Consider the following 27,703-nt stretch of genomic DNA (forward strand, 5'->3'; position numbering starts at 1 on the left):
TGTTATTATGTTCCACAAACCTTCTCTTCGTAGAAGTAAACTACATTTCATTGACCATGAAACATAGTTTGTTCCATCTAGTCTGGATATCATGGACAGACTTGGCAAATTTACTTGTGCCATTGCTCTTGTGAAAAATAACTATTTAACAAACAGTTTGTATTTACAGTAATGTGCAACTCACACCAGCTCTCACTCCTATATCCTGGTTAGTTAGACTGTGCACTCTGCTGGGCCCATAACCAATGTTAGTGTTTGGGGATAAACCCCCGAGCTGAGTGCACAGCAGCAGTCAAGCCAGGCAGCCAAATGAGAGTGAGGCTGGGCCCATAACCAATGTTAGTGTTTGGGGATAAACCCCCAAGCAGAGTATGCAGCAGCAGTCAAGCCAGGCAGGCAAATGAGAGAGAGAGTGGGCCCAAGAGTATACACACACTGCAGACAAAAACACTGTTTGTGGTTTTAAAATAGTTATTTAATACACACAGAGATTAAGAAGTGTCATTCAGTCCATATATCATTATCCAGTATATCCATCCAGTTATCAAGTCCATTAACAGTAAATACAATGTCCTTATCTGCTTGTAAATCTTCTCCTCCCGATACCTTTATCTCAAAGACAACGCTGAATCCTCAGCTCACCAGGCAAACAGTCCTTGTGTTCAGTTGAAATGGTATCTGGCACAGTAGCCTCCAAAAATAAGCAGATAGACGTTCCAACACAGCAGGCAGCAGACCAGGAACAGAACCAGGTGCATCCAGAAGCAGGGTCTATTACGTTTCCCTTCCTACCTATATTACTGCCTGCAACCGCACCCACAATGACATTGCAGTTTCTTGTGCTTAAAGCTACAAAACACTTAATCCTAGGTTTACATATTTATTCAACCCAAACCTGGTTGGTGTATCCATATACCCAACATCCAGGTAACCATTGAGCATCAACAAAGATATCTGGAAGTTCAGTCAGGGCAACTGGACTTATTTTCTTGTTGGTTTGAGACATTTCATTGCCCATCCAAGCAGCTTCCAGACAATTCTATCTGGATGACTGAGAATCTTCATCAATATCACCAAAGATAGTAATCATTATTTAACCACGGTAAAATAGACCAATTTTATATTTTCCTTCTCCTCCCAACCATCCCTTGGTTCCATTGATAAAAATTTAACTCCTGTTTTCTTCCAGTCTTTGTTTCTTTTCTTTAAGTTCTTATCATCTTTATCCAAATCCATTTGTAATGTCCATTAAATAACATCAGTAAATATTTCAATTTAAAAAGAAAGTCCACTTCACTCTCAAGATATATTATTTGTATGTCCCCTTTGATTTTTAAGTGATCATTCAATTCCATTTGTACATCTAGCATTGCCATCTCTTTCTTATAAATTGTAATTTTAAATCCACCTTAAAGTCCATTTCAGTTCATTAACTTTTAATTCCAGTAAAGAATTAAAAACTCAAGGACTTAAAAACTCAAGGACAGCTCACACATCAAATGTTTCTTTTGAAGTAACCATCATGCACTTTAGCAATTGATGTTCAAAATCTTATTTTGCATTGAAATGTAAAATAGAGAGATTTTTCCCAGAGGAGGAATCTTTCTAATTAATTTCAAAGTCTTTGAAGCGTGCAAACCAGCATTTGCATTTCCTGCATTGGACGAGGAGAGCATATCTTTCTCCTACTGTCCTGGCCACTTTTTACAGAGGCATGATTGAGAGTGTTTTAACAAACTGCATCACTGTTTGGTTTGATGGTTGTAGTGCCCCAGATAGAAGGTCCATAGAGAGAGTAGTAAGGACAGCTGAGAAGATTATAGGAAGCTTGCTTCCCATTATTCAGGATACTGCTTATAAACGAAATGTGCTTAGAATTTGAGACCCCACACACCCACTTAACAGAGACCCCACACACCCACTTAACAGTTTGTTTCTGTTGCTCCTCTCTGGGAGGACTACTAGATTTATAGCAGGACTACTAGATTTTTTTAAATAGCTTTGTTAGCTTTGTTCCTTATGCCATCCGTCTTGTAAATTCACAGGATTCTTTTTTTTTCACCATGTATCTACATTTGAACTAGACTGTGATGTTTCTCTGTGTCATACAGCGGTGGGCTGCTACCTGTTCACACCAGTTCATGTGAACTGGATATTACTTTGACATCTGGTTTGCCGAATGGTAGTTCTGCTGACTGGCTGGCCCCGCCTATCCCTCCCCTCCCAGAACTCTCCACGCGGCCTGTTTTGGATCCCAGGTAGGGCCTACACGGAGGATTGGGGAAGGCAAAAAACAGGCCTCCTGGAGGCTTCAGAAGGCTGGAAACAGGCCAGTTTCTGGCCTCCAGAGAGTCTCCAGAGCCCGGGAAGTGGGGAAACAGGTTTCCCGGAGGTTCCAAGAAAACCCAGGGAGGGGGAAAATGGGCCTTCTGGAGGCTCCGGAAGGCCAGAAACAGGCCCATTTCCAGCCTCCAGTGGGCCTCCGGAGCCCGGGGAAGCCGTTTTCACCCTCCCGAAGGCTTGAGAAAAGCCTCCAAAGCTCAGGGATGTCAAAAATGCCCCCCCTCCCCCCCATGGTGCAGGAGGCTGACTAGGCCGTGCGCACCATGGCCATGCCGACCCAGCAACCGGGCAGAGAAACAATTGCTAAATTTTTTGAAGCCCACCCATGGTGTCATATATATGTGGGGGGTGGTGGTATGGGCATAATAGTTATATTTTGAGAGTTCAATGCAATGCAATTTCATTTTAATATATGCCAATTAGTGTACATTAAAGTGACAATGAAGTTTCTATTCTATTCATTTTTCTTTACATCAATTTCACAAAGCATTTACAATTTTTAAAAACAACTCTAAAGTCACTCCTTTGTTGTATATTGCAAAAATATACAAGTATACAAAAAAAAATCTTACAAAGCTGAAAATTTGTAACTTTTAAAAAACAGATTGAAGAGAAATTCACCCAGTAATTTATAGGAATACAGTTTTGAAAGTTTTTATTGCCAATTTTAAATAAGCAATAACAAAATAAACTCCAAAGTTAGTTAAAAGGTTAGGTTTTGTGAAACCCTGAGTCCACAAAAGGCTGCATTTACGACTCAGAACACAATGAAACCCATGACTTCCAGTAGATCACATGGCTGCAAAAAAGTTGATTTCTGCTGTCTGATCAGAAAAATCAGGTGTGGTGAAGTACATGTGGGCGATTACTAGAGCTCTCTTTATTCTAGAGCAGGGCTGTCAAACTCCTGGCCCGCAGGCTGGATGCATCACGTGCTGGCCATGCCCACGCCCGGTATAGCAAAGGGGGGAAAAGTCTTGATATGTCACATGATGCCGCTGTGATGACGTGAGTTTGACACCCCTGTTCTAAAGAGATTTCACTTCCAGCTGCCTTTGTGGCTGTAATGCCCTGCAGTCCATCTGCAATGGAAACAGATGTGCTCACCTCATTAGAAGTCTCCCATTGCAGCCCTGACATTAATTAGTATAGGCATTCTTGGAGACCAATGAAATGTTGCTCTTTATAAAACATACTTTGCATTCTGTGATGGTTTTCTTTACAAAAATTTAATCGTTGAATTTCCAACTTTCTACATATTAATCATATTATATCCCTTCCTATTCTAGAATATATCGAGCATTTACATTTTTTTTAACATCTTATTTGATTTGTCAATCGCTTACAAGATACAGGTATAAGAATAAATATAGTTTTGAATACATGAGATAGATACTTATAAGAAAAATAAAAAACAATAGGACAGGGATGGTAGGCACAATTGGTGGGCTTATGCATGCCCCCTACAGGCCTCTTAGGAAGGGGGTGAGGTCAATAGTAGACAGTCTAAGGTTAAAGGTTTTGGGATTTGGGGAAGAAACCACAGAGTCAGGTAGAGTATTCCAAACATTGATCACTCTGTTGCTGAAGTTGTATTTTCTGCAGTCAGATTTGGTGCGGTTAACCTTGAGTTTGTATCTATTGTGTGCTCTTGTATTGTTATGGTTGAAGCTGAAGTATTCATTTGCAGGTAGGACATTGCAATGTATGATTTTATATACTATATTTAGATTGGACAGGAGGTTTTCTAGGTCTAGAGTTTCAGGTCTGGTGGCATATGGTATTCTGCAATGAGTAGAGGAGCAGAGAACTCTTCTTGTGAAATATTTCTGGACTTTCTCAACTGTGCTAATATCAGATACGTAATGTAGGTTCCAGACTGATGAGCTGTATTCAAGTATAGGTCTAGCAAATGTTTTGTATGCTCTAGTTAGTAGTGTGATATTACCAGAGAAGAAGCTACGTAGGATTAGATTAACAACTCTTAATGCCTTTTTGGCTATGTAGTTTCAGTGGGCTCTAGCACTTAGATCATTTGAGATGAGTACTCCAAGGTCCTTGACAAAGTTTGGATCCTCAACAAGGTCTTAGCTTGTATTTTATTTTCTGATTTTTTTCTGCCAATATGTGAGACAGAGCATTTTTTTGTTGAGATTTGAAGTTGCCATTTGATTGACCATTCTGATACATAATCAAGGTCTTTTTGGAGAGTAGTAGTATTGTCTGTGGTGTTGAGTAGCTTTACATCATCAGCAAAAAGAACACAGTTGCTCTTAATATGATCACAGAGGTCATTTATGTAGAGTATGAAGAGAGTTGGTCGTAAAACACTGCCTTGGGGAACACCACTATTGACAGGTACAGAATTTGATAGGATGCTCCCAATTTTGATCATTTGTTATCTGTTTGACAGGAACGCTTCTATCCAGTTTTGCAGGTGTCCAGAGATACCATAAGATTTAGTTTTAGGAGTAGTTTGTCATGTACCACTGAATCAAAGGCTTTACAGAAGTCTATGTAGATTGCGTCTATTGCTTTGCCCTGATTGAGTTGTGTAGTCCATGTTTTTGCAGTGTAAGAGTTGCAGATTACAGGATAGTTTTTTTTCTGAAACCAAATTGTTTATTAGAGAGTAGCTTGTTTGTCTCTAAGTGGTGGATAATGGATTGGTTAATAATTGTTTCCATGACTTTACAGGTAATGCAGCATAAGGAGATTGGTCTGTAATTTTCATCTAGGCTGGGGTCTCCCTGTTTGAAGATGAGGATGATCGTGGCTTGTGACCATAGTTTTGGCAAGGAGCTGGTCCTGAAAGTTTTTTCAAAGATTGTGCTTAGAGGTTTGGCTATGGCAGTGGATAGCTTTTTTAAGAAGTAGGCACATTTCTGTCTGGTCCAATACATAGAGATGGTTTTAGATTGCGCAGTGCTTTTTCAACAATGTCTTCTGTAAAATCAATATGTATTAGATCATTCTAGTTGTCTGTGGTTCGACTAGGAAGTACTGGGCTTGATTCATTGCTCTTTAGAAATACTGAGCCAAAGAATGTATTAAAGAGGTTTGCTTTGATGGTGTCATCATTGCAGTCTTTGCCATTAGGTCCTTTCACAGGTTGCAGTTCAGGTAACAATACATGGAGAATTGGGCGGGAAATGAACACTTTGGCACGTATTTCTGACCTGCAAATCAGCTTCAACAATACAATAATGCAAAGTAATATATGTACCTGTCCTTTTCTTATAGGTCATTTCTTACCAAAGGACATTATGGCAATTTCTGTCATTTTAATTGAAACTGCCTGCCACAGATAGGGAAATGAATGAATCATTTCTCTCCCATCCAAACTGTAGAGGCTTCCCACACAAGGTCATCTATATATGTAATTTCTCCAAACTTTGGCTAGCTTTATTTCCACAGATTAAGCAAGCAGCTATGACTACACAAGTCATCAGATTCTGTCAAAAAATGAAAAAGTTCTTAACACTTTCCTTTTTTTAGGAAAAAAGCAAAAAAAAAAAAAGATAACGGGTGAGTTGTATCATCATGCTCAATAAAATAGGTTTATCTTGGTGGTGATTAGGTTGGATCTGGCTACTGCTTGAATAGATGATGGAGAGAAAACCAGGTCTATAAACTAGGCAGGGAAGTGGATTTCACATTTTTAATTCTTTTCGGGTGAAGGTGAGTATAAATATGTCATAAAATAATAGCTTGGAATTACAATACATTTTGCTTGGCTTATATTTCTGCGATGACCTAAATGAACTCCAGATGCTTTCATTAGATGGTAGGTTCTTGCTTATATCATTATTTCTTTTTCAACTTTATTTTAGGGTTTTCACCTGGAATTCTATACCTGTTATATTTATTCAGTCTCTCTCTTCCTACCAGGTTCTTCTCACTTTGTTTTGAAATGACTCTTATCTGTGTGTCAGATTTTGAAGCTTATGCTAAAAAGCATCTTCCTAAGCCTATCTGGGATTATTTTGCAGCAGGTGCTGATGAATGTTATACACGGGATGACAATCTCATGGTTTATAAAAGGTAGGATATAAAGTAAGTCTTTGAAAGAAGGTATCTACTCATGAGCCAGATGTATCCACTTTGAGATGCAGCACCAAGCCAACTGATTTTTATTCTCCTCATTCACTCTCTGATGCAAACTGAGATAGAAATGAATGATCTAGCATTCACTAGACTAGAAATTTGATTTGGAAAAAGAAATTGGCCGTGAATATGCTGATGTTTCATAACATCCTAGTTTTGATGAGTGTTCTGGCCACTTCTCACAGAAGTGTGTGACACAGCCTAACTTGCTACAATAGTGAGCAGCAGATCACTGCTCTGAGCACCAGTAATCACTACTGGATGGTTAAACCTGAGTTTCTGGTTACCCCAGAATTGTTGAAATAGTTCTTGGTCCCACTTTCACTACAAGAAACACCCAGCTTTTCAAAACAGAAGGAGTCTCGTTGCATTTGCCCAGTGGAGGCATGGCGTGCATTTAGATTATTTATAGCATACTTACAAACCTCTGTTTCTTAGCCAGCATGATCCCTGCATTTCTGTGGGCACTAGAGGATGGGAAAACTAAACTTACATAATAAAAGGACTCCCTGCCTGCAACTTTTATATCCAAGTAAGAATGATGGCTGTTTTCTCTCTTCTCTGTTCCAGTATCTTCCTCAGTGTTCAGCAAGATTACTGTTTCTTGTCTGTTACTGAAAGAGCTGGATAAATGCAGGAGTAACTTTTATCTATAGATTTTGCACCTCTCCTTCAAAAACTATTTGGTGCAGTGGTTAAAGTGCTGACCTAGGAGTGGGAAAACCCAATTCCACTTTTCCCTTAGGCAGGAAGATGACTTTTGGCAAGTCCTTGCCTCCAAAGCATAGGAAGAAGGCATTGGCAAGCCACTTCTGAAAACGTTCCCAAGAAAACAGCTGGGACTTCTCCATGCAATCACGAGGAGTTCAAGATTAGCGACACCAAAAACACTCTCCTTCACAGGGCTGCATGTTTGTATCTTCTTCATAGGCCTTACAAACTGAGCAAGATTGGTGCCACTGCAGGGCTATCAGATCTACGCTGAAAACATCTGGACAACTAGATGGCAGCAGTGACACACATACCACATTTGCAACACACATTTGGTTGCTTTCAGACATTGCAGAATTCAGGATATATGACAAAATCTAGGACGTTGCTTGAGGTTATTATGGCAGATTGAATAATGGATAGGAAAATAAATGGATAAGCAGACAGATAGGGAGGGTTCATTTTTCTGAACTTCCTTCAGTAATATTACCTCTGATCAACTCTGAAGCTTCTGCTCTCTCTTCATCCCACAGAATCTATTTGCGGCCACGGGTGCTGCGGGATATGTCGGTAATAGATCCAAGGACCACGATTCTTGGCTCTGAAATTGACTTCCCAGTGGGGATTGCTCCTACTGGTTTCCATGGTTTGGCCTGTCCTGATGGAGAGCAAAGCACAGCTCAAGGTATGCAAGATTATAGGCCAAAAATAATTTTGGTATTCGATAAGGGAATAGTGTAGGAGTCTGCAACCTGCGACTCTGGAGCCACATGTGGCTCTTTTGGCCCTCTTCTGTGGCTCCCTGTCGGCTGATCCCACCACTGGGTGGCTCCTCCCGTCACTCCTTGCGTGGCCTGAGAAGGTAAGGATGATGGCAGGGGATGGAAAGTCTCTCCATATTCCAGAGCAGGAGGTGGCTGGGTGGGAGTGAGTGACATTGAGTTGGCCACACCCACCCAGTCGCACCAGTTGTTAAATTATTGGCTCCCAGTATTTTCTTTTCTGTGGGAAACGGGGATTCAAATTTTTTTACTACTGGTTCTGTGGGTGTAACTTGGTGAATGTGGCTTGGTGGGCATGGGCATGTGACTGGTGGGCATGGTTGTTGTTGTTTTTTTGCTTTTTTTCAACCACCCCCCTCCACGCTCCGTTTTGGGACCTTCTTGGCCTCAGAGGAGCCTCTGGGGGAGCATTTTTTCACCCAGAAGACTCCTCTGGGCATCAGGAAGGCAAAAAATGGAGCGGGGGACTGAGCTCCTCCCTCCATTTTTTGCCTTCCTGGGCCTCAGCAAGGGGAATCTTGGCACAGCTGATCGTATGAGCATCTGATTGTTGGAGCGGGAAAAAAGAAAGAAATACCTTAAGGGGCAAGCATCAGGCAGGTGGGGTGAGTAAGCATCGGGCGGGCAGGGCAAGCGGGCCAGCGGTGACCAGGCGACCAGGTCAGGGGCATGGCCAGCCAGAACTTACTACCAGTTCGATGACCCATGCCAAATCCTTGCTACCGGTTCGCCTGATGCAGTGCAAACTGGCTGAATACCACCACTGTTGCAGACCCCTGGTATAGTATTTTAAATACATCCATCATTTTCTTTCTTTCTTTCTTTCTTTCTTTCTTTCTTTCTTTCTTTCTTTCTTTCTTTCTTTCTTTCTTTCTTTCTTTCTTTCTTTCTTTTTCTTTCTAATCTATCATCCACTAAACCTAAATGGTAATTGTAAATGGTATAGAGAGAGAGACAGCAGAACACACTACTTGTTTCCCACAGAATATCTGCACTGTGAGTTCACCCAGTTTCTTTTAGTAGGGAATCACATGCAGGGCTTGAACAGCTGCATGCAAAATATATGGCACTTTAGGGGGCAAGGGTTCCTTAAGCAACTAATTTCATCCCCAAGTAGATAGCTAAAGAAGGGTTTTTTAAAAAAAGCTGTAGGATTGGGCTGCTCCTGCTTAAGCTATTTTTGAAGGCGGGTGCTTGTTTTGCTTTCTCCCTGTGCCATGAATATTGTTGTGGCAAGTATCCCAAAGGGAATACAATCTGGCCCCTTCCTACTTTGGCTTTGTATTTATTCCTCTAACACAGTCAAATGAGCATGGCCTAATTACTGTAGAATTCTGACTTACTTCTAACCTAATCTTACGTAGCTTTTTCTCTGGTAATATTACACTAATAACTAGAGCATACAAAACATTTGCTAGACCAATACTCGAATGCAGCTCATCAGTCTGGAACTCACATTACGTATCTGATATTAACACAGTTGAGAAAGTCCAGAAATATTTCACAAGAAGAGTTCTCCACTCCTCTACTCGTTGCAGAATACCTTATGCCACCAGATTCGAAATTCTAGACCTAGAAAACCTACAACTACGCCGCCTTCGGTCTGATCTAAGTATAGTGTATAAAATCATACATTGCAATGTCCTACCTGTCAATGAATACTTCAGCTTCAACCATAACAATACAAGAGCACACAATAGATACAAACTCAAGGTTAATCGTACCAAACTTGATTGAAGGAAAGACGATTTCTGCAACAGAGTGGTCAATGTCTGGAATACTCTACCTGACTCTGTGGTTTCTTCCCCAAACCCCCAAAACTTTAACCTTAGACTGTCTACTATTGACCTCACCCCTTTCCTAAGAGGTCTGTAGGGGCCATGCATAAGTGCACCAATGTGCCTACCATTCCTGTCCTATTGTTTCTTTTCTTTTTTTAAATTTTTCTTATATGTATCCATGTATTCATAACTATGAATATACTTATACCTATTATCTTGTAAGCAATTGACATAAATAAATAAATAAATAAATAAATAAATAAATAAATAAATTACTACTTATATGTACATGTCAGAGGTGGAATTCAAAAAAAATTAGTACCAGTTTTGTGGGCGTGGTTTGGTGGGCGTGATATGGCTTGGTGGGTGTGGCTTGGTGGGTGTAGCAGGGGAAGGATACTGTAAAATCTCCATTCCCACCGCACTCCTGGGGGAAGGTTACTGCAAAATCCCATTCCCTCTCCATCCCACTAACCTGCTTTCCATCTCCGTTCTCCTGTGCAAGGCAACAAAAGAAGACCCAGCCAATCAGCTGGGACTCAGGAGGCAGAAAATAGATGGGGGCGGGGCCAGTCAGAGGTGGTATTTGCCGGTTCTCCGAACTACTCAAAATTTCCACTACTGGTTCTCCAGAACTGGTCAGAACCTGCTGAATACTATCTCTGGTGTAGTATTATATATTATTATGTGCATGTAAATATGTGAGTGTATACATACAAAACTATGTCTGTCTATCCATCCATCCATCTCTCCATCCATCCATCCACTGCTTTTTTCATCTGACGGAATGGCTACAACCTTGCCTGTGATTGCCTGGTCAAAAGTCCAGCCAAGATATTTCATTTGGCTCCATGCCAGTATTAACTGCACTGCTGCTTACCGTCAGGGAAATGGGGCAGGACTTTTAAGGCCCTCAGTATTCGGAAAATATGAACTAGGACCTGCAACAATGTAGGATAATGACTGATAGACTTCTATGTAGGAAATGTTCTGTCCATTGCTAATACATCTTCACTTATATGACAGCTATGTTATGCCTTGAAGTGAGCAATGCCATAACAAAAGATATTACATCTGATGTAACAGCAAATGAAAAAAAAGTTCTTTGCTAACTTTCAAACATTGCCAAGGGCTGATTGTGAATCAGGCTGGCTATTAATCATGGAAAGGCATCAGACTGAAAGAGACTTACAGTAAAGAGGATTAAACTAATGAGGTACAACCTTTAATACAATTCTGAAGAATATGAAGCTAAAAACAGTTTCAAAGACTGGAACCTTGTGGACAGAATACCTGAAGAATTGTGGAGAGAAATTAAAATGATCGTTAAAAAAGAAAAGGCCAGAAAGCATATAATAAGAAAGAAAAAAAGAAAGAAAGAAGAAAAAGTAGACACTTTTTCAAGAGGCAACTGTACTTTCTGATTTTTCTTTGAAGATGTTCACTTTTCATCCAAGAAGCTTCTTCAACACTCAAAGCTGAAGGTGTTTCTTGGAAGAAAAATGAAACATCTTCAAAGGAAAAACAGAAAGCACAGTTGCCTCTTGAAAACGTACCTTTGGACATGACCTGGATAACTGAAAGTGTCCATAAAAGACAAACTGTTATCAAAGTTATAGAAAAAAGCTAAGGAAAAAAGAAGTAGCAAAAGCCATTGATTTGGGGAAAACTAGCAAAAGCCGTTGATTTGGGGAAAACTAAAGAAATTAATACAAACTTCCAAGAAGTGATAACCTGAACTCAGAATATAGATAAGTAGAAAAAATATCAGTATAGGAAGCACAAAGAATCTATTTAAGAAAATTAGAAGAATCATGGGAAGCTTCCCATTCATCTCAGTGATATAAGAAACAAACAGGAAGGAATTAATGAAAAACATGTATAAGAAGAGCAACTCAGGTGAAACCATAGTCAAGAAAAGAATCTGAGGATGAGCTTGAGAAGCAAGTCACATGAACTGTAAACCTGTGGGCAAGTACAAACACCTCAAGAGTGAATGAAATCTCCATAGAGTTCTTCAAGTGTTTGGATGGAAACAATATAGGACAAATCAACCCCTATCAACAAACTTGGGAATGGGGTGGAGGTAGCATGGCTCTAGGAAGAAATAAGGTCTAAAACTGTTGCGTTTGCTAAAATGAGAGATTTAAAGGAATGCTACAACTATAGAATAATAGCCCTAACAATACATCCACCACATGCCAGGTAGATGCTTCCTTCAGAAGAGAGTATATGAAAGAGAAGGTGCAAATGAACAGGTAGACTTCAGAAGAAAGAAAGGAACATAAGCTCATATTGCTAATACTAGGTGGATAATGTAAATAGCAGCAGAATATGAAGAAAAGCTTACCTGTTTAATAAACTATTCCAAAGTTTTTGGAAATCTTCCAAGGCAATGTGTATGCCATGCATCCAGTTCTTCTGATACAAAATCTCTAGAACAGGGATGTCAAACTCACGTTGTCACGGCGGTATCATGTGACGTATCGGGACTTTTTTCCCCTTTACTAAACTGGGTGGGGATGGGGCCTGTAGGCCGCAAGTTTGACACCCCTGTTCTAGAATAACCAGGTAACTGCAGTGAGAATTGGGCTCTCCACAGAGTCTGGGACTGTTCCTCTTAGAACAGCAGCATCTATAGGCTGTTTTAGCCCTGTCTCTTTGTACCTGTGACACAATGTTGATGTACACACAAAATGGACAGAACTTAAATTACAGCACCATCACCACCATCTTGCCTGCTTTTACTTCTTAATAGGGACACCACAGTCTTAAATTGTGACTTATTGGCTGCATGGGAAGCACTACTAGATGGTTAAGCTTAATTATAGAACCAAAGAAGTCAGTTTTGACTCTTCCGCCTTCCCTCCATATTTTCTAAAGCGGCAGAAGCTATGAATACCTGCTACATAGCCAGTACATATTCCACTTTCTCTGTGGAAGAAATTGTTGCTGCTGCACCTACTGGTTTACGGTGGTTCCAACTCTACCTCCATCGGAAGAGGACGTTCTCAGAGCAGCTGGTACAACGGGTTAATGCATTGGGATTCCAGGCCCTGGTGCTCACAGTTGACGTGCCCTACACTGGCAAGAGGCGGAATGACATTCGCAACAACTACCAGTTCTTGAAATCCATCCAAGTGAAGAACTTTGAAGGAGCTTTTGAGGTTGGTAACTTTTAAAACCCTTCAGTTTAAAAAAGCATGTGAAGGAAGAGATGGTGGATCTTAGAATCCAAACATGTGTGCACATTTTAGAATCCTGGCTGAGTTTGCATTCTGCAAACTTGGGTTTAGAATTGCCTACCTATGCAGCTTCCACTACTGAGGCATAAACTATTTCTAAGACTGAATCCTCTGAATTAATGATGTGACCTTGAAAACCTCACCCTAAACTGCTGTATGTGAGCTTCCTTCATATAATGTTTGAACATAGCAAATTCACATGTACAGAATTCATTTCTGAGGTGTTATCTTCTGAATTACTGATAAGCTATAATGTTAACAGATAACTAAATTATCTCTCTGAAAAATATTTTAAAATACCAATAATAATTTTTGATCTATTTTGTCTGATGGCTGTGCAGTTGGTTGAATGGTCATTCAGTTGAGGAAACTGTAATAATGGATTCCTGTATTTGGCAGGAATGGATAATTTCCTTCCAACCTGGAAGAAAATTATCCGTTATATTATAGTATTCTTAAGCAAATATTCAATTAAAGATATTTCATTAGTAAAGCTTAATATTTGATATTTAAGTAACAGTTGATGTCTAATATTTACTACTGACATGAGTACATGTGGTTTTGTGAAGGACATTTCATTTTTATTTTTCCTGTGAAAATTCTGAAACACAATACTTCCCAATCATTACTTTATCTTTTTGGCCTTAGGCCAGAAATGCCACCAAAAGGGCCTTACAGGCTAAAAAAGAAAGCACTTATCTGGACTGATTCACACCACATTGTATGAACACCACACCACAATGGCTGAGCCATTGTGGCAATATAGCTCTTTGTGATCCACACTTCTTGATTATTCTCACAGAAAATGACAAAGACCATTATAATACAGTAATATGTAATAAAAGACTGAGCCATCCAAAATTAAATCTATAACATTCCTCAAAATAAATGCAAGTATGATTGATTAACTAGAATATACTAGAATATACTTTGCATATTTCTACTTGATAGTCAGAAATGTGTATCTGCTGGAAGGGAATTGTTGCAGGATTTTTCTAGGCTCAAAATAGTCAGCATGTGAAAAAAAAGACTGTTCGTTTTTATGAAAAGTCAGGCAACTGTTAAACTCTGCAAGTTTTGAAGGCCCTGGTGAGGACAACTTTTATCAGCTCTTTGACTTTTAGTGATATACTATGGGGAGGGGGACAGAGAAAAAGATTTCCAAGTTCCACCTTCTTCTCCTTGAGAAAAGGGTCACGGAAAGGCAACGCAGTCTCAAACGACGAGCAGTTTTCCTGATTACAGTAAATGAGTTCTTGGGATAATTGCTCAGTCTCTATCAGACTGTACTAAGCAATGACCAGAAAAAAAGAAGAAATCTCCTTGAACTATGAAAGGGTATTTGGCATTTCTTCAGCACTAAATCTTGCCCTTCCTCTTCCTGGATCTCTAGCTCTGTCTCCCTAGGGAAGGAAGCTAACACTGCTATTTTCTCCCATTTGCTGTGGTTCCCCTTGGGTTAGCTACCGAAGCAACATGTTCTTGGGCATCCTGAGGCTAACCTGGGGTGCAGATGTCCCTAGTCTCATTGTCACAACCCTTACAATCTCTTGCAAGCTTACAAGGCTTCCTTACAACATAAGGAGGAATGGCAAAATGTTGCCAATAGGCTACTTACATACTAAAAGTTGAAACAGTCTGATACCCTGATCTTTTTGTCAGCAAAGCAGAAGGCGCCTATTACAGCATGCTAAGGAGTTCTTAGGTGAACTCAAGTGTTCCGTGGGACATATGCAAGACACTTGGAAGCAGCCTCATAAAAAGATAAATTACTTTGGAGCAGCAGATTTTAACAAATACATCAATAACAGGAAAAATAAATTATATACAAATCTAATCATATTACTGGAGAAGTGTTAAATGTTGCAGGACCAGTAAGCCAGCATTTACTTAAGCAGACATATGTATACTAACAGAGTATACAATGGCAATGAAGTTTCCATCGTCCTCTCTCCTTCAGGATGAAGACCAGACTGAATATGGTCTGCCCCCTGGATCCATAGACCCATCTATCAATTGGAATGACATCACCTGGCTACAAAGTCTGACCCAGCTGCCAATCATTATCAAGGGGATTCTGACAAAGGAGGATGCTGAGCTAGCTGTGAGACATGGGGTTCAAGGGATTATCGTATCCAATCACGGAGGAAGACAGCTGGATGGAGTCCTTCCTACTGTAAGTCATTAGTCATTATTGGCTATAGCAAACAGTGTTGTATTTTCAATGTAAGTTAAAGTTAGAAAACTATAACCCCGTTTAAAATGTAAGCTCCATCCATCCAGTTGCTAGGTTCCCAAACTCCAAGCTTCACAAATAATAAAAACAGAATAAACATCATAATATATCATATAGCAAAGCAGCAATAAAATTGTTTCTCTGCATCATAGACAGTAAACCAGGGGTGGAATTCTACCGGTTCAGACCGGTTCTATAGAACTGGTTGTTATGATGCTGCACAGTTCAGAGAACCAGCAAATTGTGCCCCTGTCTGGCCCCGCCCCTCTCCACCCACCCCTCCCCTCCCCTCCCCTCCCCACCCAGTCAGTCCTAATCGCACATGTGCGACATCACATGCATGCCTGACATCGTTGACTGGTTCTCCCCCGCCCAGTCACTCCTTAAGGTTTTTCCCCCTCCCAACGATCAGCTGTTCTGATTATCAGCTGTGCAGGGATCCCCTTCGCTGTCTTACTGCTTTGCCCAGGTGGCTTCCCTGAGGCCCAGGAGGCAAAAAGAGGCGTGATCCATTTTTTTCATTCCTGGGCCCCAGGGAAGCTTCCTGGGAGCAAAAATGCCCACCAGATGATTTCCCTGAGGCCCAGGAAGCCCAAAAATGGAACGCAAGGGGGCTGCCCCCCCGTGTTCCATTTTTTGCCTCCCTGGGCCCCAAGGAAGCCTTCTGGGAGCAAAAACACCCCCCAGGAGGCTTTCATGAGGCTCAGGAGGCCCCCCCAAAATGGGTTGTTGTTTTTTTGCTGCAAAACAAAAAGCCATGCCCACTCAGTCACATGACCATGCCCACTTAGCCACGAGACTTAGCATCGCCCATTTAGCCATGCCCACCTGGCCACATCCACAGAACCAGTTGTTAAAGAATTTGAATCCCAACCCTGTGGTAAATGATTATAGCAGCTATTGATGAAAATAAAAAGGAAGTATCCTTGTAAAAAAATTTAATCGGCTTTTGCAAAACTTGTTAATAGGATGTTAATTTATTTGGGGTCTCTCTTGGAAAGGAATTCCTGAGTTTAAATACAGCCCCTGAAGATCCATTTCCTCCTCCCTATCAAATGGATGTTGGGGCTTGTTGTTACTACAAGAAGTTCTTGGCCAATAATTTTAATAGATAACCAGGTTATACAGAAGGTTTATGTCGTTCAGATATTCTGGTCTTCAATCATTTGGGATTTTTTGAGCACCTCAACCTGTATTACTGGAAACTAACTGAAAAAGGGTCTTTGTTTTAGTTAAGAATTCACACTCACCCCATCCCATGCAATTGTAATAATTTAATTGATTGATCATGTTTGCAGATTGCTGCTCTGGTTGAAGTAACTACTGCAGTGCAAGGCAAAATCGAAGTTTACTTGGATGGTGGAATACGGACAGGGAATGATGTATTGAAAGCATTGGCACTTGGAGCAAAATGTGTCTTCATCGGCAGACCCACAGTATGGGGTTTGGCCTATAAGGTGAACATAACTCCCTGCATACTGAGTGTCTATGAGAAAAAAAAATTGAAGATAAATAGCTGTGTCTTTATGTGAACAACTGAAGTCAGCTTCCCTATTTTCTTTAGATTTGCACTCACTAGATAATGCTTCCCATTTGATTTCATCTGACATGCCTGTCTAACGATCAAGCTGAATGTAGAAATTTGATTTATTCAGTAAGCTTCATTATATCTGCTCACATTCAGATATACACATTTTAAGGTTTACTTCAGATCTCTGGTGCAGCAGGCTCTTAACATGACGAGTTATAATTCAAACGAGGATAGTAGAGGAAGGGAGTTTTAAATCAAGTTGACCGTTCACCATAGGAGAGGCTAGTATTCTAGCAAAAGCCGAGTTTTTACAAACAAGTCCTTGGTCAGGCATAAAAAAAAAATCTGCTAGCATTTAGTCTTGGTCACTCATGTGCTTGAGCACATCTCTGCGTTTTTATAGATCATTATACTCTTTCCTAGAAAGATAAACCTAATTAGAGCCACAACAACACATTTTACTGAATTTTACGATAGCTGGAGGCATGGAAGTTTAGGAAAAAAGTAGAAAAGAAGAAAGCAATGGTATGTTATAAGGTCACTAGAACTGCACTAAAATGAAAGCTGTAATCAAATCATTCTGGAGAAAATTAGACTCTCCTTGCAAGGCATCTGTAAGAACAAGGACGTCAAACTCAAGGCCTAGGGGCTGGACCTGGCCTGCAAGATGCTTAGATCTGGCCCGCAGGCCCACCCTGGAAACAGCAAAGAACCAGCCCACAGTGCCTCTGCCAGCAAAAATGGAGCTGGGAGGGCCACGCACAGCCCTCCCAGGCTCTGTTTTTGGCCACGACAGTCTCCTGCAACCCTCTGCCAACAAAAATGGAGCTTGCAGAGGCTGCACACAGCCCTCCCAGGCTCCATTTTCAGCTGCAACAGCCTCATGCGACTCTCTGCCAGCGAAAACAGAACCTGGGCCAGCTGTGCATGGCCTCCCCGAGCTCCATTTTTCATTGGTAGAGGGCTGCGGGAGGCTGTCACAGCCAAAAACGGAGCCTTGATGAGTGACATTGAGCTGGCCACACCCACCCACCCAGTCCCCCAAGGTCAAACACAACCCTGATGCCACCCTCAATGAAATCGAGTTTGACACCCCTCTGCAAGAGGTTCAAAAAAGTCAAGTTGGCAGCCATGATCATACAATCAAAGCCCTGGCCCATTTTACATGTTTTACATAACACACATTTTAAAAGGGTGAGGATCTTGATTGTATAATTAGAATTGCCATCTTGACTTTTTTGTCTCTCTCCCTCCCAGTGTCTTCATTTTTTTGGTATCCAATAAATAGAATCTTATCTTTTTTCTGGACCCACCTGACAAGTTGTATTCTCCTAACCCAGAATTGATCCCTGTTTTCCACATTGGTTTCAGTTTCTTTCTGGTTATGAGCTATTTTGCAAATAAAATACTGTAGTAACGTAATAATACTCAGTAGAACATAAATCCATGATCCTTAAATCAAATTTGCAAGATTATAAAATTTACTCCACTAAGCACAAACAATTAAACTGAAAGTAGCTCACTAATGTTTTTCTGGTCTCAAAAATTCACAGATAAATTTATTGTTAAGACATATATCTGAGAAACAGCAAATGGTTTTGAAAAATTATGTACAAAATTGGATAGGTTTATTTTTTAAAAAAGTCAATAGAAAAAATGTGCATCTTTAAAAAAAAACCTCTTCTCAATATGGTCACCTATGTACTTCAGTAGAACTAGCATATGAAAAATCTGAACGGAGGTTGTTATGTCCTTGGGGCTGACACCAGTTCCCCATCAGGTCCGCAATTCTTACGGGGGCGTTCTTAGTCCCCATTGGCTGGCTCCCTTCGACAGTCGGCTATAAAAGCCGGCTGCTAGGTTGAGCCAGCTGCTGTTCGCTGGTAGGTCTGCTGTTAGCTGCAGACGCGACAGCCCCCTTTATTCCCATGAATAAAGTGTGTGTTATGACTGAAGCTCTGGTGTGGCCTCCCTTCTTTCCGAACTTAACATTGGCGACGAGGATGGGATCTGGCCAGCCAGCAGCTATATAAGAGCTGAAAATCACGAATCTGAAGCGCTGAACCGTAGCCGCGACGTTGAGAGCTCGGTCAGCCAATTGAGAGGAAATCGAAGCGGAGCGTGTAGCTGCTCAAGATCACAAACTAGCTACAAGAGAGCGGGCACTGAGAGCCTCAGCCGCCCAACAATAAACTTGCCAGACATTGCGTGTAGCGAAGCTCCAGCGCGACGCTCACGACCGCTAAATCCAGGCGCGAGATTTAAATCGCTGTCAGCGCGCAGCTGCAGCATCGCCGCCTCGCCCTTGTAAGGGCGCGAAATTTAAACGGGCGTCAGTTATAGCGTCTGTTCCAGCCGCCAAGGGCTGCAGAGAGCGAGAAAACCCAGAGAGATTCCACGAGCTGAATCACAAGACCGAATTGCACTGCGAGCGCAGCTGCTACCTGTACAACCCAGAGAGAACTCAGAAGCTGAACACTCGTTAATAGCACTACAAACTGTAGCTGCTACCCTTCCCAGGGCCTGTATTCCCAGTGAGACTTATTTTACCTACCGGAAGCTGAACCAGTCATGAATGCGAATCCGGCGTTCCAGCCATTCAAACCAGACGAAGATAAATGGGACTCTTATAAAAACCGTTTTAACCATTATATTGATGCTGTGGGCCTGGCTGACGCTACAGACAACAAAAAGAAGTCTTTCTTCCTGAGCTACTGCGGGGCCACCGTATTCGACACGGCAACAGCACTGTTCGCCCCAAGAGAACTCAAGAATGTCCCATGGTCTGAGCTACTGGAGACCCTCTCCAATCATTATTCGCCAAAACCGTCACAGATCGCGAGACGCTTCGCCTTTCGCATGAGGAAGCAAGCGGAGGGAGAAACCATAAACCAATATATGGCAGCCCTCAGAACCGCAGCCCTGCACTGTGAATTTAAAGGCTACCTTGATGACATGCTCCTAGACCAACTTGTCTGCGGAGTCAAGGATGCAAGACTACAGAGGCGGTTGTTGGCAAGGAAGGACCTCAATCTAGCACAAGCCATCGAGGAAGCCCTGGCTGCAGAATTGGCAATACAATCAGCGGCTGAAATACAGGGAAGCACCCGCAAAGGTAATCCAGTCACTGTACATTCTGAGGAGGCAGTGAACGAGGAAGAGCCCATCGAGCAATCTGAAGTGCACCGTCTCAAACCATTCAAGCAGCCACAGGTAGGAACTAGACCGAGGGAAGGCAACGTACCTAGGCACACCCCGCTGTGCCTCTCCTGTGGGGGTCCCCATGCCAGAGCAACGTGCAGGTTCAAAAGTGCCACCTGCAACAACTGCAGCAGAAGAGGACACATCGCTAGGGTGTGCCAGGCAGTGCATGTGGCTCCACAAAAGCCACCATCTTACGCCCCCTCGGGGCCATCCAGGCAAGTAGAAAACTGTTTTACATGCTATCAAGCTAACCATACCTTCTTAACACCCAATAAAATTAAACTCTCCATTCATTTAGAAGGTAAACCCTGCCTAATGGAGGTCGATACCGGGTCAGCGCTCTCGATTATTTCATGGAACACGCTCAAGAAGATACGTCCCAGCCTGTCCAGGAAACAGCTGCAGAAGAGTCGCCTATCCTTACAAGACTACCAAGGGAAGAACATCCCAGTAATCGGAACAGGCAAGTTCCTAGTCAAATTCAGAACCTTTAAAGGACACCTGCCATTAGTGCCCTTCCTAGTCTTTTGGGGTTGGATTGGTTCCCCTCTCTTGGCCTTAACTTAACGGAGGTTCATGCTGTCTCGTCCTCTGACACTGACTCACTATTCTCTGATTACGCTGACGTTTCCAGCGATGAATTGGGGTGCTACAAGGGCACACCTATTTCTTTCTCAGTGGACCCCCAGGCAGTTCCCATCCGTTTGAAACCGCGGAGAGTGCCATTCGCTCTGCGTTCCAAGCTGGATGTGGAACTAGACAAATTGTTAAAACAAGGGGTCATCGAACCCACGGATTTTGCTAAGTGGGAGACACCTATTGTCACACCCCTCAAAAAAGATGGTAGTATCAGGATGTGTTCAGATTACAAGACCACAATAAATCGCTATTTACAGACTAGCGCATACCCAGTGCCAGTAATCCAGCATTTACTGCACACATTCGAACCCGGAAAAATATTCGCCAAATTGGATATGTCTCAGGCTTACCAACAGTTTCCTGTAGACAACCAAACGGCCGAATTGCAAACCATTGTTACCCATAGAGGGGCCTTCCGTTGCAAGCGCCTCCAATTTGGTGTGAGTGTCGCCCCGGGCATATTCCAGTCGTTAATGGAACGGATCCTACAGGGCCTCCCTGGCGTGGTTCCGTACTTTGATGACATCTTGGTTTCCGCCCGGGACAGAACGCAGCTTTTCCTCAGAGTTTGAGGGGTGTTGGACAGATTCAGACAGCATGGCCTCAAACTAAAAAAAAGAAAAATGCACCATAGCCACTAAGCAGGTGGACTTTCTCGGGTACTGAATAGACGCCTCTGGCATCCACCCGGTAGAATCAAAGGTTAAAGCCATTCACGAAGCGCCTACACCGGCGTCCAAACCAGAACTACAAGCCTTCCTAGGCCTGCTGAACTTCTATGCATCATTTCTGCCGCACAAGGCATCAGTGGCAGAACCACTACATAGACTCTTAGATAAAAATGTTCCATGGCACTGGGGACCCAAAGAGGAATACACTTTCAGGGCAGTCAAGTCACTCCTCACTTCAGACGCTGTACTGATCCAATTCAACCAGAACCTACCGCTAGTTTTGGCAGCAGATGCCTCGCCTTTCGGAATTGGGGCCGTATTAAGTCATAGACTACCCAACGGGTCCGAAGCCCCCATTGCGTTCTTCTCTAGAACATTTTCAACGACAGAACGCAACTATAGCCAAATCGACAAAGAGGCCCTAGCTGCCGTAGCAGCTGTTAAAAAATTTCATGAATTTCTATTTGGGCACAACTTCGAACTGGTTACAGACCACAAACCGTTGTTGGGGCTTCTCTCCGGAGAAAAGCAAACACCACAAGTCTTGTCTCCCCGAATGACAAGATGGACTTTATTCCTGGCAGCATATTCATACAAGTTAGTACACCGTCCAGGAAAGAATCTCAGCCATGCAGACGCCCTCAGCCGGTGCCCGCTACCAACGCCTGTGGAGGATCCGGCCCCAGTCCACACCATCTTTGACACCAGTGAGTTCAGAATCCCAATCACTGCGAGAGACATTGCCTTCCAATCCAGGAAGGACAAACTGATCGCCCAGGTCCTGGACTGGGTACGGAGGGGGTGGCCGGGCAATAACCCGTCTAACGAATTTTCACCCTTTAAAGTCCGCCAACAGGAACTTTCCAGTTTACAGGGTTGCCTGCTGTGGGGGACCAGAGTTGTCATTCCAGAGTCACTACGCAGACCCGTCCTGAAGGCATTACACGAAGGACACCCCGGCATTGTACGAATGAAGGCGTTGGCACGGAGCTATGTATGGTGGCCGGGCATGGACGACGAAATTGCAAAATGGGTAAGCTCCTGCCGTCCCTGTCAAGAATCCCGGCCAGCGCCCCCAGTAACCCCTCCCACCAAATGGAAAAACGCCAACGCACCATGGTCCCGTCTACATGTTGACCTGGCCGGCCCATTCCATGGCAAAACATTCCTAATAGTAGTAGACTCATTTTCTAAATGGATCGATGTGGCACTCCTTCTCTTAACCACCACACGAGCAGTCGCCCAAGCACTGACTTGTTTGTTCGTCACACACGGTCTCCCAGACACCCTTGTGTCGGATAACGGTCCTCAATTTACGTCCACAGACTTCAGCCGGTATGTCACCAACCTAGGCATCCGGCACATCTTAACGGCCCCCTTTCACCCCTCGAGCAATGGGTTGGCCGAACGAGCAGTCAGAACAACCAAAGAGGCCCTCGCCAGGTTCTCCCAAGATGACTGGCATTCCAGACTCTCGAGATTCCTTATAAGCCAACACTCGACCCCGTGCACGGTCACAAACAAATCACCGGCAGAGCTACTGATGGGCAGACGCTTAAGGACAATACTAGACAGGCTGCACCCTCACTATTGCCCAGATACACCCCTTGGGTCTAACAGTAGGATCAGGAGTTTTGTCTTACAGGATCAAGTCTTCACCAGAAATTACGCGGGGGACCCATTGTGGGTACCTGGCAGTATCGTGGCCATCACGGGGCCCAGGTCGTACCACGTCCAGTTAGAAGACGGGCGCATTTGGCGAAGGCACCTGGACCAGTTGAGGAGCCGGCAGAACGAGCACGCCACCTCCAACCCAGAGACCACAGCAACGTTCCAGGCACCGCATCCGGCACCTAGCTGGGACACTCAGAGTAACCTGCCTCCACCAACCGAACCGAGGGAGCAGACGGATGACCACGACCATCCCACAGAATCAACATCCATTCCCAGCAGCTCCCCTACCGCACCGGGAGACCGCAGCGACTCGACAACCCGGCCGGCAACCGGCGAGCAAGGTCGGGTGGCTGGACAGCTACCAAGGGACCAAATTCCCGCTGTCCCGAACTCTGTGCCACCCGCTCCTACACCCGAACTAAGACGATCAGAGCGGCAACACAAACCGCCTTCATACCTTAAAGACTACTCATGTTCGTATCTGGGGGGAAGGGGTGTTATGTCCTTGGGGCTGACACCAGTTCCCCATCAGGTCCGCAATTCTTACGGGGGCGTTCTTAGTCCCCATTGGCTGGCTCCCTTCGACAGTCGGCTATAAAAGCCGGCTGCTAGGTTGAGCCAGCTGCTGTTCGCTGGTAGGTCTGCTGTTAGCTGCAGACGCGACAGCCCCCTTTATTCCCATGAATAAAGTGTGTGTTATGACTGAAGCTCTGGTGTGGCCTCCCTTCTTTCCGAACTTAACAGAGGTTAAATATGTAAATGAAACTAGAGGCAGATTTTAAGGATTCATTTTAATCCATGAAAAAAAATTGCAACCCAAGAAATCTGAATGGTAAATGAAATGGTTGAGGCAGATTAATGCATATCTAATAACTAGTTCAAACTTCCCTACCGTGCCAATTAATTTGGTCTCTCAGCAATGCTGTTAGAAACAGTGAAGATTCCCAAATACTCTTAGGAATGGCTAAGAGATAAGTAATATTTTTTGAGAACTGGAAATGGAATATAGTTAGCCTACATCCCTTTTTCCCTAGTCAAGGCATAGCTGACTGAGGAATTCTGGGAGTTGAAGTCCACAAATCTTAAAGTTGCCAAGTTTGGGGACCCTTGCACTAGCATCTTGCTCATATAGGGTCAACAGGTTTTACATAGCTTTAAATGCTGACAAATCTGATTAGAAACAACAGAAAAATAAATATACAACCAACATCATAGAAATTGCTGTTACTGGGAGCTTTTTATTTGAAAACTGCAGCGTTCTCTACATTTTCAAGCTATGTTAGCCACATTCATTTACAATGCCATTCATTTTTGAAACAGGGTAAAGAAGGACTTCAAGAACTTTTGAAGATTTTAAAAGATGAATTTTGTCTGTCAATGGCTCTAACTGGTAAATACATCTTTAATTTACTGTTGTATTTCATTTTTTCATTTCTTTGATTGGTATATCTCTATGTGTGGATTAGATTTGGAAGGCTACCTGACTCTAGAACTAATCTGAGCAGCTTCCCGTATAAAAACAGATAAACAAAGTAGAATCCGAAGTAGCTTTTCAGTTGTATCTTATATATAATATAAACATTGGCAAGTCTACACAATCACCTGTCCCAAGGCCAGGGAAATTTCTGGAACATTGTTATGGTGGAAGCTGGATCTCTGAGGGGAGGGAGGGGGAGGTGCCTTGTACCAGAGGACAGTTTCATGACTGAGAAGGCATGTTTCCTGGGTTCCAATAAACAGCATTTTTTGATTGAAGAGACTTTGTTCAATCTTACTCATCAGGCAAGGAGATAGGCAGACCTTCAAATAACTGGGCCGATGGCTTGAAAGTAGTTAAGTACTTTACCAGCACCTTAAACTGCACCTGGAAATTCACTGGCAACCTGTGCAGCTCAGTTGTATATAATGTTGACCTATCCAATTTCAAAATCCATAAGGTGAATTTTCAGAGAAAAACGTTTTTCAGCTAAAAAAAAAATTATATAGGTCCTCGACTTAGGAGTACAATTGAGCTCAGAATTTCTGTTGCTAAGTAACACATTCAGTAAGTGAATTTTGTCCCATTTTACAACCTTTTTTGCCGCAGTTGTTAAGTGAATCACTGCAATTGTTTAGTTAGTAACACGGTTGTTAAATGAATTTGGCTTCCCCATTGATTTTGCTTGTCAAAAGGTCACAAAAGGTGATCACACATGTCTCCAGGATACTATAACTGTCATAAATATTAGTCAGTTGCCAAGCAATTAATATTGATCCTGTGGCCATAGGGATGGTCATTAGTGTGAAAATCGGTAATAAGCCACTTTTTTCAGTAACTTTGAATGGTCACTAAGTGAACTGTTGTAAATTGAGGACAACCTCTATTTGAAAGTCAGGGAAAGGGAAGAGGAATGCAGAATTAGCTTTCTATGTTTAAATATAATTCTATTCATCAGCTCATAACAAGAAACTTGCATCTGTTTTATTTATTTTTTCTTGATGAGCCTTAATTATTTTCTCGGTATAGTAGGTTCCTTTAACTATTTGCATATTTTCTTTTCACTTAGGCTGTAAAAATGTCTCAGAAATTGGCCGGCATCTTGTTCAGTATTCCAAATTGTAAAGAACTCTTCTGCAACGCTTACCAGACCAGAAGCAGCATGCTAGCTAAAGGGGGAAAAACACCTCTGGATGATTAAAAACAAGGGGGAGACCTCAGCCACCAGCCACATGTCAAAAAGTTTGTCTGATGATATTTTTGCAGTCCCCTGAAATAAATGGGACACAGCAGCTTAAAGCTGGCCTGTACTGAACTGTGAATAACCGGGAGCCCCATTCCTTTGCATCCTGTCTTCATGATACCCAGCTAGGAAACATTCCTTAAAAACTTTCAGTTTTACCACATTCTTCTCCCTGGATTAAGTGTGTGAAATGCCATAGTATCCAATGACTTGTGTGTTTTACTTTGAATAATACAATAAAAATAAATCATGGCATCACTTACTTGGAACGGCAATGTTAGGCCACAGAGTCCAAGCACAGTTCAGTGATGAAATCTTAATTAAAAATTCCCTGGCAGGTTTTATCCCGCATCTGTCTGAATACATTCAACAAAAGGGAAGCAACCAACTTGCTAGATTATAGATTATTTTCATTAAATTTCTTTTTCCTTGCTAGAACCTGTCTTTGCAAGTCTGAACTGCTCCCAGAGGATCAATCCATCCATCAATCAGAACTCACCATTCCTGATCAATATATGATCCCGGAAATGCATCAGCCAATCTCTATTCATCTTCCAGTTAGAAAGGAAAACCACCTTCCCTCCCCCGCCCCTCCATGACTGTAAAAACATTTGCTGATTAGGGAAGAAGCTCTTGGTTTAACTACAGTAACGTCAACATGGCAACAGGAAGCCAGACCTGTGTGATTTACCAGCTTCATACAATTACCAGGGAGAGCAACTCATTTTGATTGGATTTGCATAAATCCATCTGTAATAATAGAGAATGTATTTAGGCATCGTCTATATGACACCTATTCAGATATTCGAAGAGCACTCTTATAGGGTATCACCCTTTCAATAATGTCTTCTCAAAATTAAGCATGCTTAGCAATCTTTATTGTTCTTCACAGAGCTTGGCCTCTGGGCCTATGAATAAAAGAAACTAAGTTGTTGCCCTTTCTCTAATCTAATCTAATAATGTATTGTTCTCCTGAATTCTTAAAGGGAACCAAACACCATATATCAAAAGTGAACATACTGTATTTGAAGGGGTCTCTGATCAATCCAAAATAAAATAGAACAAGTCCTGTTGTTTAGAAATTATACTGTATAGTACTATGTTTATATAAACTACAATTGTGCTTGTCTTTTTCAAAGCCCATCAAGCAGTCAATTCTTCTCTATATTCTAAATAGCCACAGCCCCATGTGCCTAAACAGTCTCCAATCAATCACTCATTATTATTCAAATAATATAAATTAAATCAGCACATTTTTGTACATATTTTTAAAATCTAAGTACTGGGCATAAGCCTTATATCTGTAGCTAGGATTTGCTCATCATGACCTTTTACCTATAAAATCGGTGGGTAAACAGTAGGTAAGCATTGCCAGAGTGGCTTGCCAAAATTTAGTAGTAAAGCCACCTAATTTCAACAGAGTGACTTTTCATTTTTGAAACCATTTTAAAGTAGTATATTCTGTTCCAACAATCCAACTCAGAGGAAAATATCAATATCACAAACCCTGCAGCCTAAAACTCCAAAATGTAAACAAAAAATGCAGATAGTTTAACCTGCAGCAAAATCTACCTCTTGTTTTTACTGCTGTGGTTTAAAGGAAGCTGCTCCCAAAAAATGTCTTCACAAAGTAACACACAGTACCGAATTTCTGCTTGTAATCTCAAATTCACTGAAGTATATATTACTTTCCGGAATAAAGACCAAAACACAAACTGCTTTGGCTGTCATTTTGGGTATCAGGAAGCCTAGTGTCCCTTGGCATTCCTAGATCTGGCTGTAAGCCAGCCTTTCAGTCTGAGGGTCAAAATTTCTGAGATGTTGCCCCAGAACTGCACCTTCCAGAAGTCAGGCTGTATGATACAAGTCTTACTTAAGCCCAGGATTGGGGTCACACAAAACAGATTGGCCCTATGCTGCAGCCAGTTTCCTAAGTAGAAATCAGTATAGAACGACAAGGAATTTGCTCAAGTCTGGAAAAAGCCAGGGTGAGAGAGTGATCTGCCAAGCTTCCTGTCCTGCTTTCAGGACAGAGGTCTGTTGAAAGAATGAACAGAAA

The 27,703-nt window shown here is 42.3% G+C and overlaps 1 protein-coding gene across 1 annotated transcript in view; it reads left to right on the forward strand.

Annotated features, from left to right (window-relative positions):
• Positions 1-27,359, forward strand: part of HAO2 (hydroxyacid oxidase 2) — a 41,517-nt gene extending 14,158 nt beyond the window's left edge. The window contains exons 2-8 of the mRNA XM_026713351.2: positions 6,235-6,387; positions 7,695-7,846; positions 12,608-12,891; positions 14,930-15,145; positions 16,504-16,662; positions 24,245-24,314; positions 25,471-27,359. Of these exons, the coding sequence (XP_026569136.1) occupies positions 6,257-6,387; positions 7,695-7,846; positions 12,608-12,891; positions 14,930-15,145; positions 16,504-16,662; positions 24,245-24,314; positions 25,471-25,526 (1,068 nt within the window). The 5' untranslated portion in view covers positions 6,235-6,256 and the 3' untranslated portion in view covers positions 25,527-27,359. The remainder of the gene's footprint in view (positions 1-6,234; positions 6,388-7,694; positions 7,847-12,607; positions 12,892-14,929; positions 15,146-16,503; positions 16,663-24,244; positions 24,315-25,470) is intronic.
• Positions 27,360-27,703: the final 344 nt, after the last annotated feature.

Source organism: Pseudonaja textilis, chromosome 2 (assembly GCF_049901715.1).
Source record: "Pseudonaja textilis isolate UNSWEBS1 chromosome 2, rPseTex1.2, whole genome shotgun sequence".
Lineage (NCBI taxonomy): Eukaryota > Metazoa > Chordata > Lepidosauria > Squamata > Elapidae > Pseudonaja > Pseudonaja textilis.